The sequence below is a fragment of the Alexandromys fortis genome, unplaced genomic scaffold (assembly GCF_014885135.2).
Source record: "Alexandromys fortis isolate MF-2015 unplaced genomic scaffold, M_Fortis_MF-2015_v1.1 scaffold_21, whole genome shotgun sequence".
NCBI lineage: Eukaryota > Metazoa > Chordata > Mammalia > Rodentia > Cricetidae > Alexandromys > Alexandromys fortis.
In genome coordinates this window covers 12,460,081-12,474,656 of record NW_026067905.1, presented here as the reverse complement: position 1 = coordinate 12,474,656, position 14,576 = coordinate 12,460,081, and the positions used below count along the sequence as shown (strand labels likewise).

General features: G+C 45.2%; 1 protein-coding gene and 1 pseudogene across 1 annotated transcript in view; one reads left to right on the top strand and one right to left on the bottom strand.

Moving 5' to 3' along the window:
• Tor3a (torsin family 3 member A) overlaps positions 1 to 14,576 on the bottom strand; it is a 28,850-nt gene that overhangs the window by 4,569 nt on the left and 9,705 nt on the right. The window contains exon 5 of the mRNA XM_050135334.1: positions 359 to 483. Coding sequence (XP_049991291.1) covers positions 359 to 483 — 125 coding nt within the window. The remainder of the gene's footprint in view (positions 1 to 358; positions 484 to 14,576) is intronic.
• Positions 1,103 to 6,286, top strand: LOC126497352 (60S ribosomal protein L37-like; annotated as a pseudogene).

Here is a 14,576-nt window from a genome sequence, read left to right as displayed (position 1 = left end):
TGCTCTAGGAGTGCTGTCTGCAGTAGGTACCAAGAGCTATGTAGTTGTGGCTGCTTTAGGCTCAGAAGCATGGTGAGTGTGGCTGGGCACGACCACCAGGACTGTGGCTTCATCTGGGCAGGAAACAGGTGAAGCCATCCTCCCTTTGACTGATCTGCCAGACTGTGGGCATCAGAGACCATGGCTGTGCCTGGCTGGGCCAAGGACCCTCATAAGGGCATTTTCAGGGCAGGAGCTTAGGCTTCCTTTTCCTTGTGCTACCAGAAGCTGACCCAGCCCCATCTCGAATTTAGTACATACGCTAACCGCTCCAGCCGAGGCTCTTGGCAAGGCCTATGTATGTGACCTGGTCACTTACCTGTGGACGCTGTGATCTCAGCTTGAAGGAAGGTCTCCAAGTACTGCATCGTAATTTCTTCCCTGGACCACCCAGCCTTAAGCAAACCCAGGACCTCTTTGTTGATGACACTGCCTCCAAGGTTACTGAAAGAAACAAGTGCCTGTTAGCAATTGGTTCTCACACTCACTCCCACGGGTTACCTGACCGCATGGGAGGCTGCTCCAGGGGCAGAGCAGAAAGGCACTGCCCTGCTTCACCCCCATCCTGCCTCCCTTGTTCTTTTGGTAAACACTGGTGAATCTGCTCAGTTCAGGAAACACTCAAGTTCTGTGTGACCTCAAGTCAGATGTGAATGAGAGGACATACACAGCTACTGCCAGGCTCGGGGGAGGGTGTCTGGGCACAAGGATGCAGCAGAGGGCCGTGAGCTTCAAGGGTCAGCGGTAAGCATGAAAGCCAGGCCACGGCTACAGAGAAGGTGCCATGCAGCCCTGAGGATTTGGGGCTAGAAAGTAGGGTGGTGCCCCTTGTTCACTTTATGTCCTCAGAAACCTGTTCTAGGTTATAGGGCATGGAGAAAGTAGAGGACAGGACCGGACTGGAGAGTCAGTTTAGAAAACACTATTAGAAGTCGGAGAGGTGGGATGGAGAGATGGCTGCTCTCCCAGAATTCCCGAGTTTAGTTCTTGGCAACCACATGGTGGCTCACAGCCATCTATGAGATCTGGTGCCCTCTTCTGGCATGCAAGCAGACATGCAGACAGAACACTGTATAAGTAACAAATCTTTTTTAAAAAATATTATGTATACAATATTCTGTCTGTGTGCATGTCTGCAGGCCAGAAGAGGGCACCAGACCTCTTTACAGATGGTTGTGAGCCACCATGTGGTTGCTGGGAATTGAATTCAGGACCTTTGGAAGACAGGCAATGCTCTTAACCACTGAGCCATCTCTCTAGCCCCCAACAAATAAATCTTAAACAAAAAAAAAGAGGAGGTGTCTGCCTGGGCTGCTTGCTGCAGCTTTCACAGAAGCGTGGAACGAAGGCTTCTTTTGCACTGCCTGTGGTCTAAGGGTAGAGAATTACAGGGCTGAGCACAGGAAGATGGCTGCACACTGTGTAAGACAGGAGTGAATGGAAGACAAACCCAGGAAGTCACATCCTGAGGTACCTTCTCCCTGTCCCAACTGAACCCTCACTCTTTCCCCGGCTTCTTCAGGCCACAGAATGAGGGATGTGGTGAGTGAAGGAGCAGGGGAGACGGGCGCAATTCAAACCATGGGGGTCTAGCATCTCCGTTCCTCCTCACAAGGCTCAGAGTGCCCCATACCTCAGAAGAGTTCACTCATAACCTTTTGCTCAGTTTGCATTTGAGTGTGTCCCGCAGTCCCTAACCTGCTTCCCTAGCTGGGTGAAGAGAGACTGGAGCAGGTATCCGTCCCCAGCAAACGAGCAGTGTGTCCCTCGCAGCCACAGGGCTTTAGGCCTTGAGTCCCCAGCTAGAAGAGTCCGGTAGAACAAGGGTGTTCCCGGACCTGCAAACACCGCTTACACCACTCTCTGATTTGTGTTTGCTGCACAGCCCTCTGGGTACATAACTGCATCAGAGAGGCAAGACTGGCCCCACTGCCAGAAACTGCCACGGTAGCCCTGTTCCCACTGTCTCTAGGGGACAGCAGGCCAAAGAGATTAGTGACTTTCTCAGCCCCGAGGACATAGACCTTCCCATCTCAGCCCAGAACACCACCAGCCGGCTTCTTAAACAGTGTCTGCACAATCACCTGCTCTGTCTGCAGCTTGCTTCTAAACTGCCTGAAGCCAGTGTCTTCCTCCCTCCGTGTTACTTACAGGTTGTACCTCTCACAAGACAAAGCCTAGGAAACCTTCAGGGCCCACCCAGCATCTTCAGCTCAGCAGGGCTGCATGCCAGAGCAGACAGATACTAGCTTCCTCCCTCGTCCAGACCCCTGCCAGTTGCATGCTGAAGGGAACACAGTCACTCAATCACGAATATCTTTGCACCTCAGTTTCTTCATTTGTAAAATGAGAGTCTGGGGCCACTTGTCAGTAGACAGTAACAAACACCTACTGTGCACTTGCACATGCTGTGTTCCCAGATAACTCACGTCCATATTGTTCTTTTTCAAAGTCCTTTCTGTTTGTACCCTGACAAGAATTCAAAGGAGATGTTAGCAACCCTCTTCTGGGTGCACGAGAGGACAACACTTCAAGTTCTGCCATGTGCCTGTGGGGCCTTCTGCTGGCAGACACGGGCAGAAATCAACACTACTTTTCTGGTAACATATAGCAAGTGCCTGAATTCTTCTGGCCCGGGTAAGGGATGGGCTTTGGTTCCCCGATTGCTTCAACAGCACCATCTGTGCTTCTAAAAACTCAGGACCTAAGTGTGGACTCTAGGACAGACCAAAATATCCCCGGGGCCTAGTTGGAGCCAAAGTCCCCAGTAAGCAGAATTAGAATGGAACCCTAGATGGGAAGGGAAGGAGGCAGGGATTCTGTCGGCACCGTTCCACCTCAGCTTCAGGCGATTCTGAGTTACCAATCGCTAGACAGCCCTCCACCCTGCCCCACCCCGGGCCTGGCTGCCTTCCTAGCTTATTGTCTGCCTGCTTTTATAGACAAAGCTTGCTCTTTCACAAAATCTTGGCATGATAAAGTTATCCGTGATGGGCAAGCAAGGCCTCCTGGGCATCACCTACTCTGAGTGCCTTCAGGTGCCACAAAAGAGCTGACCTCAACAGCAGGTCTTGGGTTGTCTTTTCAGGTCTAAACTGAGGATTAAATTGACTGTGCCAGGGCTGGGAAGGGCTTAGTGGACAAAGGTATCCAGCAGCCCTGTGAAGAGCTGGCATGGCTGTGTGCACTTAGAACTTCACCTCTGGGGGCTCACCCTGCCTCAAAAGGCAAGGTAGAGCCAAGTGTGATGGCATATGCCTTTACTCCTAGCACACTGGAGACAGATGTGTGTGTGGATCTGTGAGTTCTAGGTCAGCTGGGTGACATTGTGAGACAAACGAAAAAAATAAAAGCAAACAAGGTAGAGAGTGTGATATTGGACATCCACTGTCAACCTCCACACTGCCGAGCACACACATGCACGAATCCTTACCACAAAGGGGAGAGGAAGTGAAGTCCATTAGAGTCTTACATCTCGACACTATTCCCTCATAACTAGAATATCAGGCAATCTTGGGGCACCCTCAGGAAGGGGTGGCCGTGGTTCTGCATGGCTGGAGACAGACTGGCAGAGTGGCCATGACCTCTCCTTGGCAGCAGAGCTGTTGGAAACCACTGCTATGTCTCTTTAAGAGCTCCTGGGTAAGTGAACTCCCCAGAAGGCAAGCTCGGCTGCTATCAGTGGCATCTCCCAGCCCCACCTTTGCCCATGTGAACCCATATGTGTGTGTATATAACTACGTGGCCTCAGACAGTCCACTGAGGTCAGGGCCATTGCCACCTGGTCAGTGACCAAATGTCTGCCTTGAAGTAGGAGGGTCACTGGGTCACTCTCTCAGCCCCTGAAAGAGTTTGCCAAGTTGTGAAGCAGCTGGGTAGGAGAGTCCGTGCCTTAGTTAATGTTCAGCCATCTCTGTGTGTGAGGCTGCCATGGACAGCTGAGGCCACTGTCTCAGAAAGGGTTAAATACTGTGGACGCTGCTCAGTCTTCACTCTGGCACTCGGGGTACGTCACCAAATGATGGGGGGATATCCTTCTGCATATGTGTTACTAAATGCCTCCCTTTTCTTAAGACCACCCTGAGATCCTCAGCCCAATGCCATCCTTGCCTTCCGCATGCAGAAACTCATGTGGCTTAAATCTCTTCCATCTTGAGGAGCCACCCTAACCCCAAACCTGCCTTCCACAGTTCAGCCAGGAGAAAAATCCCTCCTGCTTCCCCAGGGCGCCTGAAAGCCTAGAAAAATCCCACAGGGGTGGCCTCGCAGCTAGGGAGTAAGCAGTGGGTTTGCTGGGGGCTTTGGTGAGCATTCATACTTGGCACGTTTCTTCTCTGCTCCCCACAAAGTCATTTTGGGGATCTGGGTACATGGCTCAAAAGTACAGCAATTCTGGAGTAGCTGCTCTTGCTCACACGTTCCCCCGCTAATGTGAGAGACCTGCCCTTCACTCTATACTCCAGAGAAGGGCCCACCCTGACAGGGCAGGGATCCTGTGAAGGGGTCAAGATTTGTTCTCTACTTAATTTTAGAACCAATAGCTGACTTGAAAACCAAAGCTCCCTTTTTTTTTTTTCTGGTCTCTTTGGCCTCGGCGGCAGAAGCAAGATGACGAAAGGAACGTCATCCTTTGGAAAGCGTCGCACGTTGTGCCGCCGCTGTGGCTCTAAGGCCTACCACCTTCAGAAGTCTACCCTGCCAAGCGCAAGAGAAAGCATAACTGGAGTGCCAAGGCTAAGAGATGAAACACTACTGGGACTGGGCGGATGAGGCACCTAAAAATTGTCTACCGAAGATTCAGATATGGATTCCATGAAGGGAAAACCCCTAAACCCAAGAGGGCAGCTGTTGCAGCATCCAGTTCATCTTGAGGATTTCGATCTGTCATAAAAGAAATGTTCTGGTTTCCAAAATGAAACAAAAAAACCCACCAGAGCTCTTATTCACGAGCCCCCACCACACCCCGTCTGTCTCTATGCAGGAATGTGGCCTGCTGACACCACCTCCACTCGTCCTTGCCTTATATACCCTGCCCATCCCCTCAACCCAAGGGCTGCTCCTCTCTGGGAAAGGGAACTAGACCCACAATGGCAACCCCACCCACCTCTGCGACCTGCCTAGGTCCACATTTCCTGTGAATGCCTTCCACCACAGCCCTCCCTCCTCACCACCGTCAGACAGGGGTTCAAGACTCCCTCCCCCAATAACTGCTGCTTGAGAACAAGCTCTAAGCACCTCCCCAAGACTCGCTATGAGAATCTTCTAGCTCAACAGTGAGTAGGTCTGCTCCTGGTCTTAGAAACCTCACTTATCGCAGGCTCGGCTGGAACTGCTGGAACCCCAATAGAACCTCAACACTGAAGTACCCAAAGACTCAAACCTAAGGCTCAGTTAGTCAATTACCTGACAAGCTGGGTAACAGGAAACAGCTTCCCACACCCACCCAACAAAGCAGACAATTCCCACAGCCAGAACCACTGCCAGCAACATAAGTACAGGTGCCTAGGTCCCAATGTTGTGATAGTTTGTGTTTTAACAAAGCTTGCCTAGAAATCAGAGGCAGACCTAGCCACTAATTAACCATAGAGGTCTGGAGGTCTGTACAGAGGGACAGGAAGTGATAAGGTGGGGTAGAGACAGGATCTTGGCCCTTTTCAGTCTAAACAGAGAGGTAAGAAGTCACTGTAGCTGGTCCTTTATGTCTCTGATCTTTCAGCTTTTACCCTGGTATCTGACTCTGGGTTTTTATTAAGAATAATTAGGATCATTTTCATCTGACACTCACCATGGGGCTAGAGTAAAAGAAAACCCAACAACATTTTGGCACCCAATGTGGGGCATGAATTCATGAAAAAGCTGCTTGCCCATGGAGCTGCACACAGCCAGAGTCTCCACCCTGCCAAATACTCAGGAATAGTGGAAACAATAAATCTCTACCAAAAATTAGTACTTCCATAGTAACGTCTGAGAAAAATCAGCTTAGATGACATATACGACAGTAATTTCAAAATAGCTGTGTGCCTTTAATCTCAGCACTTGACAGACAGAGGCAGACAGATCTATGAGTTTGAGGCCAGTCTGGTCTATGAAGCAAGTTCCGGGCCAGCCAGGTTCTATAGAAAAATCTTGTCATGGATATAGGCAGAATGTTCTGTCTACCAGCCAACTCTCAAATAACCACACAGAGACTTATTAATTATAATCACACAGGGGATAGCTTAAGATTGTTAACTAACTAGTTCTTACATCTTAAATTAACCTCTTAACTAACTAGTTCTTACATCTTAAATTAACCTCTTTTTTAATCTGTGTTCTACCATGTAGCTCAATACCTTTTTACAACACAGCATGTCCATCTTGCTTCTCCCTGCATCTCCTGGCAACTTCGCCCTTCTTCATCCCAGCACTCTCTCCCTGTCTGCAAGTCCCACCTAACCTCTTCCTGCCTAGCTATTGGCCATTTAGCTCTTTATTAAAACAATGAGAACAACACATCTCCACAGTGTACAAAAAGATTATGCCACACACATATATGTATCTTAGGTCTGGAGACAAAGTAGAGAAGGGATCAAATCACACAAAGAAAATGACAACCCCCAAACACCCTAAGAACAGAATGTGCAGAACCCTGAGGTGCTAGAGAAAGACCAACCCTGCAAATCACAGGTACAGAGAGGAGGCCCAGGTCAAAGGCACAGACTTCCCAGGGACTGGAGTAATGGCTCGGTGTTTAAAAGCACATAGTATACTTTCAGAGGCCCTGAGTTCACACTCCAGAGCCCACGTCTGCTGACACAACTTATAATGCCAACTCCAGGGTATCTGACACCTCTGGCCTTGGTGGGCACTGAACTCACATGCGCATACCCACACAAAAGCACAGACCCATAAAATTTTAAAAATAATCAATCTTAAGAAAAAAAATTCCCCAATCTAAGGAAAGAGATAGCTGTCATGTCTAAGGGCCAACAACATTCAACGTTTATGAGACATAATGAAAGCTAGGAGTTTAGTTTATAGCACTATGTGTCTAAGTAGAAAGGAAAAATTTGAGAGAGAGCTCAACTTAATAATGATGCACCTGAAGGCCTTAGAAAAATAAGATCAACAGCACTCCAAAAACTTTAGGTGGGATGAGATAAAAGCAGAGCTGATCCTAATAAAATAGAAATGAAAACAAGACAAAAATACAAAGAATCAATGAAAAAAAGTACGATTCTTGCAAAAAAATTAGCAAGACTGACAAACCTTTGGCCAAGTTAACCAAGAGGGAGAGGAGGGGAATCCAAATGAATAAAATTAGAGACAGAAAGGGAGGCATTACTACAGACCTGGGAGGTTCAGAGAACTGTAATACAAATATTAAAAATCTATATTTCACCAAACTGGAAAATCTAAAAGAAATGGGTAAATTTCTAGATATAGAAAACCTGCCCAAGTAAATCGAGATGAAATAAATAATCTGAATAGACCCACACAGCATCCAGTGAAGATATTCATAGCTGTCAGTGGTCACGTCAGGAAGTCAGAAATGGAGCTTATGGGGTTCAACTCACTGAATAGCAAACAACCCTAGAGAAGCAAAGCCCCAGGGTGGGGGTGGGGGGATTTCTCTAGACTGTCCCTTGCTGTCCTGCTTCCTCCAGCTGTATTTGGCATGGTGTGATTTCTGGGTGAAAGGATCCCACTGTATCTAGTATAGCGTGATTGTTTCTTGGGAAAGTCCCACTCCTCCCTGGGTAGTTTACTTGCAGATCATAATGCAGATGATTCTCATAAGAGCAATAATAGTTAGATTTATGATTTAATTGGAATTTCTGAGTTAGTCTAAAAGATACCGGTAGTTAAGGCAGTAAAGACGATTAGGGAAATGGTTTGAGTTCTTCTGCCAACTGCTCCAATAAAGAGATACAAAAAGGCAAATATAGGCTGAAAGTCACTTCCCCTTCATTAGATGTGAGCTATACAGAGGATAAAAATAAGATCAAGGAAGTTTCATGCATTAAAAACCCATGAATTCTGCCTGGGGAAAAACGGGCTGACGATCAAATGTGGCAGTTACGTGCTGTGGAGGACCGGTTTTGAACTGCATAGAAACTCTGTGCAGGGTGACTTGAGGTAGCATTCTTGAGGTAACAAACCTCTTCCATCAGTAGAGGGCCCTGCCAATACTCAGTCCTTGAGAACACAGATGTGCACTGTAGTTCAAAGGCTCTGATTAGGTTGTGGTTTGTCTTCTGATGAGGTGTTTTTATATATCATATTACAGCAAGAGTTTTTTCCCATAACACAACACCAGGCTTTTTGTTTAGATTAACTAGGGCACAAAGCTCTTGAAATTATTTGCAACAAAGTTATTAGTTTATGAAACTATTTTCATGTATTATGTCACCTAGTTTGAATTGGGATTTGAGTATTATAAAAGAGCACTGGCTTTGCAATAAAGTATGCAGTTGTATCTCCTACTCTGCATCCCCCATGTCCTGATTTCTGCGGCACTACCCAGGGTCATCCATAACTGAGGAGGTTGGGGAAGGGTCCCCAATGTTCATGCACCCAAGCTTAGGCCTGAGTTCCTTGTCGTGTAGCTTACAGAGTTAATCACAGGCCCTCCTATGCACCTTGAATAAACAAAGTTGTGAAAGGAAATTAAAGGACCCTATTATGTGTAAAGAAGAATAGGTTGTTAGCTGGACCACTTGAATGAAGCTTTGTAGGACTCTGCCACACTGAAGCCGCAGACAGCTCTGCGCCCGTACAAAGGAACTGGCTGGAATACACTTGACTCGCTTAAAACTGTGCTGATCTGTTATGAAAGAATCATTGCTTTGGGGGGAAGATGTTACGGCGATAAAATTAATACAAAAACATGTATAACTACGCATGGCCTTCTAAGGAAAACATGTAACTTGTGGTGTTAATGGGATTTCTTCCTACGGAAGGATTTAATTTGTCTTCGGAAAATAACTTGTGGTTATGAGGTCATCTTTTCTTGTGTGGAAATTTTTGTCTTGGGGAGATAAGAGAAAAACAAGAGATGTAAGAAGGGAAAAGGAGCCAGGTGGTAGTGGCACAGACCTTTAATCCCAGCACTCAGGAGGCAGAGGCAGACAGATCTCTGTGGGTTCGAGGCCAGCCTGGTCTACAGAGTGAGTACCAGGACAGACTCCAAAGCTACACGGAGAAACCCTGTTTCAAAAAACCAAAACAAAAAAATAAAACAAAAGACAGAGGAATAAGAAGGAGGAGGAAAGGAGGAAAGAAGAAGAAAGATATAGAAGGGGAAACTACGGGAAAGTGGAAGGGAAACTGACGATGAAAAGGAAAACAACGGGGTAGAAGAACAGAACAAAGAAGGAAGAGCAACCAGCAGAGAAAAATAAACAAATAAATAAAATGAAGAATTAAGTGTTGGCCCTCAGAAAAAGTCTGTGTGTATGCAGTTCCGCCGATGCTGCAACTCGTTTTCAGTTTCTTTAGCACTGCTGAAAGATGGCCAGCACACAGCAGCACATAGCACCCAGTGAGACAGACCCACAGCACCCAGTGAGGTGACCCACAGCATCCAGTAATATAGAAGCAGTAATTAAAAATCTCCCAACTAGGGGCTGGAGAGATGGCTCAGAGGTTAAGAGCACTGGCTGCTCTTCCAGAGGTCCTGAGTTCAATTCCCAGCAACCACATGGTGGCTCACAACCATCTGTACTGAGATCTGGTGCCCTCCTCTGGTGTGCAGGCATACATCAAGGTAGAATGTTGTATACTTTTTTTTTTTCAAGATTTATTATTTATTTATTATGTATACAACATTCTGCATCCATATATGCCTGTAAGCCAGGAGAGGGCACCAGATCTCATTACAGATGGTTGTGAGCCACCATGTGGTTGCTGGGAATTGAACTCAGGACCTCTGGAAGAGCAGCCAGTGCTCTTAACCACTGAGCCATCTCTCCAGCCCCCGGAATGTTGTATACTTAATAAAAAAAAAAAATCTCCCAACTGTCACAGACATGCATGTTGGCAAAGCGTGTAAAAAATAAAATATATGATACTAATAAATTTTAAGAAGCACCTAACTATAAACCCCAGGGCCAAATGGATTCAGTGCAGAATTTCATTTGAACTAACAGAAAAACTCCTTAATCGCCTTCATTCTATAGATTCAGGGATGGAGCAACATATGTAAATCAATAAACAAAATCCACCACATAAGTAGACAGATCATCCTCTCATTAGACAGAAAGCCTTTGACCAAACCCAACACCCACTAATGATAAAAGTTTGGGGAGAAAAGGGATACAGGGGACTTTCCTCAACATAATAAATACAATCCACAGGAAGCCCACAGCCAACAGCATCCTAAACAGAGGAAAACTCGAAGCATTTCCACTAAAATCAGGAATGAACAGAACGTCCACTCTGCACCCAGTTTAGCACAGTGTGGAGTCTTAGAGAGCAAGACAAGTGAAGGAGACGAAGAAGATCCAAGGAAAGGAAGAAGCCAGAGCATCTGACTGCAGATGATGAGATTCAATACATCAAAGACTCCACCAGGGGTTGGGAATATTATTTTCAGGTGTGTGACTTTTGTTTACGCTGCATTTGTTTAACTCTGTGAAGCTGTGTTACTGTGCCTGTCTAAAACCCCTGGCTCTAATAGAGATGAATGGCCAATAGGTAGGCAGGATAGGTGGGGCTGGTAGGCAGAGAGTATAAACCGAAGGAGAAATCTGGGAGGAAGGAGCCCAAGAACAAGGAGAAGAGGACATTAGGGGCCAGCCACTCAGCCAGTTACAGAGTAAGAAGGAAAGAAAGGCATACGGAAATAGAGAAATATAAAAGCCCAGAGGCAAAAGATTGTCAGGATCGTTTAAGAAAAGCTGGCAACAAGCCAAGCTAAGGTCGGGCATTCATAACTAAGAATAAGCCTCCATACGTGATTTATTTGGAAGTTGGGTGGTGGGCCCCCCAAAAATCCAAAAGAGTAAAATATCCTACAATATCAGAGGTGCCAGAAAGATGGCTCAGAGGTTAAGAGCACTGGCTGCTTTTCTAGAGGTCCTGAGTTCAATTCCCAGCAACCAGATGGTGGCTCACAACCATCCATAATGAGATCTGGTACCATGCTGGCATACATGCAGGCAAAACACTATATACATAATAAATAAATAAATAATTTTTAAAAAGACTCCATCAGAAAACTACAACTGATACCTTCAGCATAGTAGCAACATATAAAACATTCAAAAATTAGTGACCTTCCCATATACAAATGTCAAACACACCAAGACAGAGATCAAGGGAATGACCCCATTCACAATGGCCTCAAAAATATCTTGGAATAAATCTAAGGAAGTGAAAGACATGTACACTGAAGTTTTAAGACACTGAAAAAGAAAAAAGTAAGAAAACTTGAATAAGATACCAGAGGATGAAAGATTTCCCATGGTTCATGGATTAGTAGGATTAATACTGTAAAAATGACCATCCTACCAGAAGCAATCTACAGATTCGACATAATCCCCATTAAAATTCCCATGCAGTTCATAAAAATTGAAATATAAACCTTAAACTTTACATGGAAACACAAAAACTCAGGATAATCCAAGACAATTCTAAACAACAACAAAATCTTCTGGAGGTACCACCATCCTAGATTTTAAGCTACATTACAGAGTTGTGCTAATAAAAACAGCATGATACTGATAAAAAGACTCATTGATAAATGGAATAGAATCAATGACCCATATATTAATCTATACAGCCACAGTCACCTGACTTTTTGACAAAGACTTCAACATTACACATTGGAGAAAAGGCAGCATTTTCAAAAAAAAAAAAAAAATGGTGCTGGTCAAACTGGATAGCTACATGTAGAAGAATAAAACTTCATTCTTATCTCTCAGCCTGTACAAAACAACTCCAGGTGGGTCAAGGACCCCAACATCAGAACTGATATCCTGAATTTAATAGAGAAAATAGAAAATAAAGTTGAACTCATACACACATGGAAGAACTTTCTGAACAGGACCCCAGTCGCACAAGCATTGAGAGCAACAATTAGTAAACAGAATCTAATGACACTAAAGATGTTTGTACACCAAGGAACATTACTCAAGTAAAGAGGCAGCCTGCAGAATGCGGAATATCTTTGCCAGCTACGCATCTGACTGAGGGTTAGAGTCTAGGTATACAAAGAACTCAGGAAAGTAAACATCAAGAAAAAGCAATTAAAAATGGGACATGGAACTAAATAGAGAGTTCTCAAAAGATGAAAGAAATACAAATGGTGGGGCTGGAGAGATGGCTCAGTGGTTAAGAGCACTGTCTGCTTTTCCAGAGGACCCAGGTTCAATTCCCAGCACCCAGGACTGTTTGTAATTCCAGTTCCAGAAGACCCAACACCCATGGCAAAACACCAATCAACACACATAATAAAAATAAACTTTAAAAAAGGAATACAAATGGCTGTTTTAGCGTTACTATTGCTATGATAAAACACTATGACCAAAAGCAAACTGGAGGAAAGGGTTTGTTTTGTTTCCACTTCCACTTTGCTGCTCATCACTGGAGAAAGTCGGGGTAGGAACTCAAGCAGGGCAGGAACCTGGAGGGAACTGCTTACTGGCTTGCTTCTGGCTTTCTCAGCCTACTGTCTTGTAGAACCCAGGACCACAGCCCAGGGCTGGCACTACTCAAATGGGCTGGGCCCTTCGCCATTCATCACTACTTAAGAAAATGCCGTACAGCTGGATCTTACGGAGATTTTCTCAACTGAGATTCCCTCCCACTCTGATGACCCTAGCTTGTGTCAAGTTGACATGAATCAGCACAGAGAAGCATTTTTTTTAAAAAAAAATTGCAACATCCTTAACTAAAAGTAAAATGCAAATTAAAACTACTTTGTGATGTCATCATACTGTTGTGGAATAGTCTTTTTGCACACTATGAAGATGTATCTCTGCCATGGCACCTTCTGATGGTTTAATAAAGAGCTGAACAGCCAATAGCTAGGCAGGAGAGAACGGGCGGAACTTTCAGGAGGAGCTAGGAACTCTGGGAAGAAGAGAGATAGGACTTGCCAGTGAGACAGAGCACTATGGATGGACAGTATGGAGGAAAGGCAATGAGGCACGTGGCAGAACACAGGTCAATATAAACGGGTTAATTTAAGTTTATAAGAGCTAGTTGGGAACAAGTCTAAGCTAAGGCCAAGTTCTCATAGTGAATAAGGCTCTGTGTCATTTTACCTTAGTCAGAATGGCTAAGATTAAAAAACCAACAAAACCACCAAAGACAAATGCCAGCATGGATGTGGGGAAAGGAGACACTCACTGCTGCTGAGAGTGCAAACTGGTGCAGTCACTGTGGAAATCAGTGCAAGGACTCCTCAAAAAACTGAGTGACCACACACTCCAGCTGTGCCAGCCTTGACCATATGGCCAATGGACTATATCTCCTACCATAAAGATATTTACTCATCCATGGTCATTGTCGCTATGTGTGAGAGACCAAGAGACCCCCAGGCCAGACAGACTGGCACGTCTTCCATACTCTTTTCTAAGAACAGTATGTTGCAAAAGAGCATAGCTAAAATAGAATAGCATGTGGTATAAATTCTTTGGAATGTCTTAACCTCATGGCATAACCGCGAGACGCTTTATCATAATGAAAATTGCTACTTCCTCTTTGACCTGGGACACAGTGACTCCCCATTCCCCTCTACCCTTACCCCTCCCTACCAAAACTACCTTATAAAAATAAAAATCTTGCCTGCAATAAACAGAACCTTGACACATCTCAGGCTGACTCTGTCTTTCTTTACGCGCTTGGTTCTCTTTCCCTCTCCCCCCCATTATTCCTAGGTGATGCCTCCTCGAGACCCATAAAATTACCTGGCCTGCAGGACGGGTCAGCTATGAAATAGCTAGGTTATGAAAACCTGGGTGTCCAGCCACTGATGACTGGATGATGAAGACGAGGCATAGTTACACAATGGAATATCACTCAACTGTTAAGAAAAATGAAATGATGAAATTCACAGGCAAATGCACGGAACTAGAACCAATCATTTGAGATAACCTAGATCCAAAAAGACAAATAGCAAGCTTCCTCTCATTTCTGAGTGTTAACTTTAAACCTTCAGATATGTGTGTTTTATTGGGAATTACTCACAGAGGTCAGGAACTATTTCGGGGCCACAGGGAGAGATTTTCAAAGGAAGGAAGATAGGGCACACTGGCATAAAGGGTTGGAGGGGAATAATGGAACAGGAAGAGTTGAATTAGGGGAAGGGAAGGGAAGGCAAAGTAAAGGAGGGAATATAGGAAGGGGTAAATAACATTGAAAGATGTTGGAAAAGCCCAGCAAAATTCTTCACAGACCTTGAAAGAACGGTACTCAACTTCATATGGAAAAGCAAAAAACCCAGGATAGCCAAAACAATCCTATACAATAAAAGAACTTCTGGAGGCATCACAATCCCTGACTTCAAACTCTACTACAGAGCTACAGTACTGAAAACAGCCTGGTATTGG